Source organism: Triticum dicoccoides, chromosome 4A (genome assembly GCF_002162155.2).
Source record: "Triticum dicoccoides isolate Atlit2015 ecotype Zavitan chromosome 4A, WEW_v2.0, whole genome shotgun sequence".
NCBI lineage: Eukaryota > Viridiplantae > Streptophyta > Magnoliopsida > Poales > Poaceae > Triticum > Triticum dicoccoides.
The window spans coordinates 541,255,501-541,259,905 of record NC_041386.1 but is presented as its reverse complement, the minus strand read 5'-3'; the positions used below and the strand labels follow the sequence as shown (position 1 = coordinate 541,259,905).

Below are 4,405 nucleotides of genomic sequence, written 5' to 3'. Positions count from 1 at the left end.
CCCAAACCCCCCACGTTTGTCTCCAGTTTGCACGAGAAAGTACGTTCGAACCGCACCGCGGACCGATACAGTACCTATTGGATGGCTTTCATGATCCAGACGGATGCAGAGATTTTTGGGTCGGTGAAGGAGATGTCCTAAAGTTGGTTAGAAAGAAAAGAGACTCCTAGCTAAAGTTGTCTTGACCTGATTCAAAATTACAGGGCGCAAACTACGGCTTTGACCTACCAGCCTCTGATTGCTGAAACAGGAATAGTTGAGAACAAAGTGGTGCGTAACGCGTGGTAATCTGCCGAACTGTTTGATGAGCCTGCGTAGTAGTATTAGGTACTTTGTGTTGCTATGCATTGCCCTGTGAATGTCTCTAGCTATATTTTTAATATGACCAAACGCCTGAAGATGCTAGTATCAACCTGTGAAGGAGGCTCAGCATGATCATATAACGCAGTGGTCCAAATGGCAGCAGGCCCAGAATGCAGAATAGGGTCGGTGACTGTAGATCCCACACATGTCGATCGTGAAGCACCTGGCCTGCTGGAGAACCAAACCCAGCCCATTCAATCCGAATCCCACCCAGGACCAGATAAATTCGAAAAGGTGGCCGTACAGGCAAAGAAGAAACAACCACAGCCACCAATGATTCAGTGACACCACCATGATCTTCCCCGCTGTGCTCATCATCTTCTCACTCCAGTGGTTCAAGCATTCAATACGTGCAGACGCGCAAAGATTGATCATGACGCAGAGCTGTCTGTAACAGCCATGATTGGCAGCAAGAGGCCATGAATGGGCCAACCCTAGCATTCTAGCAGTTAAAAATCATCACCCAGCACACACAACCAAGAACCTACAAGAATGTCGCCTATGTCCCAGAGCCAAGAAAACCAAGATATTATTTCATGACATTACAGCAAAGATTGATCGTATCTTGAACACAATAAACTTGTTTGAATCTACTATGAGCAAAATGGAGCCTAGCAAGTAGATACCAAAAGCAAGCACACAGAGGGATTAAATTCTTAGGCCGACGTACCACCTATGGTAGGTAGGTGTCTCCAGCTCTAGACGGCTGCACGGCCTTCCTACTCGGCTGGCTTGGAGGACAGGACCTTGCAGACAGGCATCGTCTCGTTTTTACTCAGTAACTTGAGCGATGGATGGACATGGATATCTTGCATTAACACTCTATCCCCAATGTCAACATTTGTCAGGTCCACCTCGATTTTTGGAGGGATGTGCTCGGCCGGGCAGAGATACACCAAGCTGGTCCTGATTTTCTGCAAGAAGCCACCTGCTTTTTCGATTGGATTTGAGAGTTAGGTCAGCAATAGAATTAGTTCATCAAGACAAAAGTACATCAAAGAACACCAAAGCAAGAGCTAAATGGTCGATCTACAACAAAAGGAGTGCTGGCATGTTTTCTGCAACTACTGTCAGTTTGGCAGGAGATCTTCAAGCATAAGCATAAGCTGCTCGCTGTAAACTTATAAAATATAACCAGATTGCTAATGTAATGGTTTCTATAGGAACTTCGAGCCAAATTCCTAACGGCCGTAAGACAAGGGCCAAACTTCTTCAAAATGCCAGCTTAGTGGCTTTTGAAGCAATATGAGATAATTGAAGTTGGTATTTAGGCAAGTGGAAGTTGAGTAGAAACTTGCTGCTCTCTTAAACTGACCACACTTGCTGAACTGGAAACACATGTTGAATGTGTCATTTATCATTGCACAAGTACCAAAGTCATGGTTGTTTCCTTAGATCAGAGGTTTCAATACAAACAGTGCCAGGTCAGGACCACATATCCACGGTTGATGCCTAGTAAATGATAGAGAACACATGTGCCCCTTGTTGTGATAAAAAGAATGAGAATCCCAAAAGCGTACTGTGTTATTAGAGTGCCTACACATAGTAATACATTGTTATGGAACTTCCAGACTGTTCAACATTCATTTGCTGGAATGCCCATGGAAAATGATGGTTATAATGGAACTTCCATAGTCATTTCTCACTAACCGTAACTATAAAGACAGCATCTGTTTATATCCAGAAATCGATCCATTTATATTAAAAAATGTCAAATCAAACTTTAGAAATTATTCAGATTTTTCAACTGGTAATGGTATTAACAGAATTTTCATCAAAGGAACTCAATGCCATAATATTTTTATGATTTTCGACAAGACATGCTCCATAACAATGTCCTAAAGGTCACAAACGTGTGGATTGAATTGTCTCAATGTCCTAAAGGATATCTATTCAGATAAGGAGGGACCAATTTAGTATTTATAGGCAAACATCTCAACAAACTAAATAAATAAGGAGATTACAGGATACCAGACATTTGTACTTATCCATACTTAAGCACTTAACAGTGGAATAGTGATTTAAACACATACTCCCTCTGTTCCTAAATATAAGTCTTTTTAGAGATTTCAGTGCAGACATAGACGTACTTTAGAGTGTAGATTCACTCATTTTGCTCTGTATGTAGTCCATAGTGGAATCTCTAAAAAGACTTATATTTAGGAACGGAGGGAGTATATGTTAGGGCAATAGGAAATAAACCATTTGAATTAAGCTGAATATGGCCAGATTGAGCTTTAACTGGTTATGTTGCTATATAAAATAGGATTGAATCATATATGATCCGCACATGTGGGGTAATTTGCATCTAGTAGCTACGAAGATGATTATTCTTAGGATGTACTCCCTCCGTTCCAAAATATTTAAAGTTCTAGGTTTGTTCTAAGTCAAACTTGCTTAATTGACAAACTCTAGAAAAATGTGCTAAGATCTACAACATCAAATACAAATAGTATCAAAATATATTTCAAAAAGAATCTCAAGAGACTAATTTAGTGTTCTGTTAATATACTTTTCTATAGACTTGGCCAATAAATCCAGAACTTGAATTATTTCGTAACTATTTCAGTTTTGATGAGAAATGAACATGCTTCGGTTCATATGTCATCCTACATTCTACACCCTCTGTTCACTCCTACATTAGTGAACAGAGGGTGTAGCTACCATCGGTTCATAACTACCGAGTATACCAAAGGAATGTTACCAAAAAATAGAAAAGAGAAGGGTCGCACCTTTCTTTAACCCAGGGCAGACATCCTCCCCTTTGAACACTACGGGCAAATTCACCTTCAGCATCGTTCCTTCATCTGCTTCCACCATCACCAAGTTCAATATATTCCCTGTGGATTCATCTGTCTGCACCTGCATACGCAAGAGCACAAACATCACCCACAATGCATAAATGGTACAAACCTTCACTAACAACCGATCCAACCAATTTCTCCAAAGGTTCTCGACACACATAATAGGGACAGGCTTAAAACTGATCTCCACAAGAGATTCCCTGAGATAGGAATACATTATGAGCAGGAAACAAGTAAGCTAAAAAGGGATGCAAGATACCTTACAAAGTTGAACTACACTTATGATCATCACAAGACAAAAAGATGAAAAGTACTCGTTGTTTGACCATCCAACAAATAAATGAGAGGGATATGATCAGGTGAGTGGGTATGTCCAAGCAATTTCTGCTAAGGAAGTACAATTAAGTACACACTGGTTTTGACTACCTATCATTTCGCAATCAGCAAACTACGAGCAGCATTACCCTAATGTGCATTTCATCGAACATAAGGTGGGCGAAGAACATCCCGCCAGGAAGGAGCACAAAGATGCAGATCCTGCGTGCGTGCTCAACAAATGGATGCAATCTCAGCCGGAAAGGCGAGAAAAGCTGGTATACCTTGATTGGGAGTACGGTGCCAGAGTGCACGACGGCGGTGGACCGCTCGCCGGCGCGGACCTGGAGGCGGACCGGGGTGGATAGGAAGTACGGCGACTGCTTCAGCATCTCCGCGAGCTGCTTCTTGTCGGTGGTGAGGAGCTTCCGGTGGGCGACCCCTTCTCCGGGTCCGGCGCCGGCCAGGGTGAGCAGCACGGCCGGGACATTGCCGTTGCGACGCTCGCGCGCCGCCGCGCGGGGTCCGGCCGTCTCCCGCGGCACCGCCTGGATCGTGTGGTGGTAGGACGCCGAGGCCTCCAGCCGCCACGGGGCCGCCTTGCGGAGCGCCTCCCCGACGGCGGCGGCGCCGCCCTTGCCCCGGAGACACTGCGCCATTCTTTGGGTTCTGGGTTTAGGGGAAGAAAGGTGGGCTTTGTCTGGTTGCCCGGGTGGTTTTTCTTCCCCCTAGACTTCGCTCTCGCATCCGGCCCGCGTGTCTTGGTGGCCCAAGCTTTTCTCCGTGGCCGGCCCAGTCCGACTCCATCTGGACCTCCTTCACAACAACGGAAAAATATTGCGGCTCCCCGACTCGGAAAACAGTCGCGAGCGGCTTTTCCTAAAAAAAAAAAGTCGCGAGCGGCACGGGTCCCTCCGTTATAA

General features: G+C 44.6%; 1 protein-coding gene across 1 annotated transcript; it reads right to left on the bottom strand.

The window, feature by feature from the left end:
• Nucleotides 1-848: 848 nt before the first annotated feature.
• Nucleotides 849-4,168, bottom strand: LOC119286626 (50S ribosomal protein L25-like). Its single transcript, XM_037566036.1, has 3 exons — nt 3,767-4,168; nt 3,096-3,225; nt 849-1,291 (listed from the first exon to the last, which is right to left on the bottom strand). Exons 1-3 carry the CDS (start codon nt 4,139-4,141, stop codon nt 1,083-1,085), a joined length of 714 nt encoding a protein of 237 aa, XP_037421933.1. The 5' UTR covers nt 4,142-4,168; the 3' UTR covers nt 849-1,082.
• Between the last annotated feature and the right edge of the window lie 237 nt (nt 4,169-4,405).

Excerpts from the sequence above, each read along its gene's own strand:
- LOC119286626 (XM_037566036.1), bottom strand. The coding sequence starts at position 4,141 with ATGGCGCAGTGTCTCCGGGGCAAGGGCGGCGCCGCCGCCGTCGGGGAG. Across the intron at positions 3,226-3,766 it reads GCACCGTACTCCCAATCAAG|GTGCAGACAGATGAATCCAC; the intron begins GTATACCAGCTT and ends TTGCGTATGCAG. Across the intron at positions 1,292-3,095 it reads CTGCCCTGGGTTAAAGAAAG|GTGGCTTCTTGCAGAAAATC; the intron begins GTGCGACCCTTC and ends TCGAAAAAGCAG.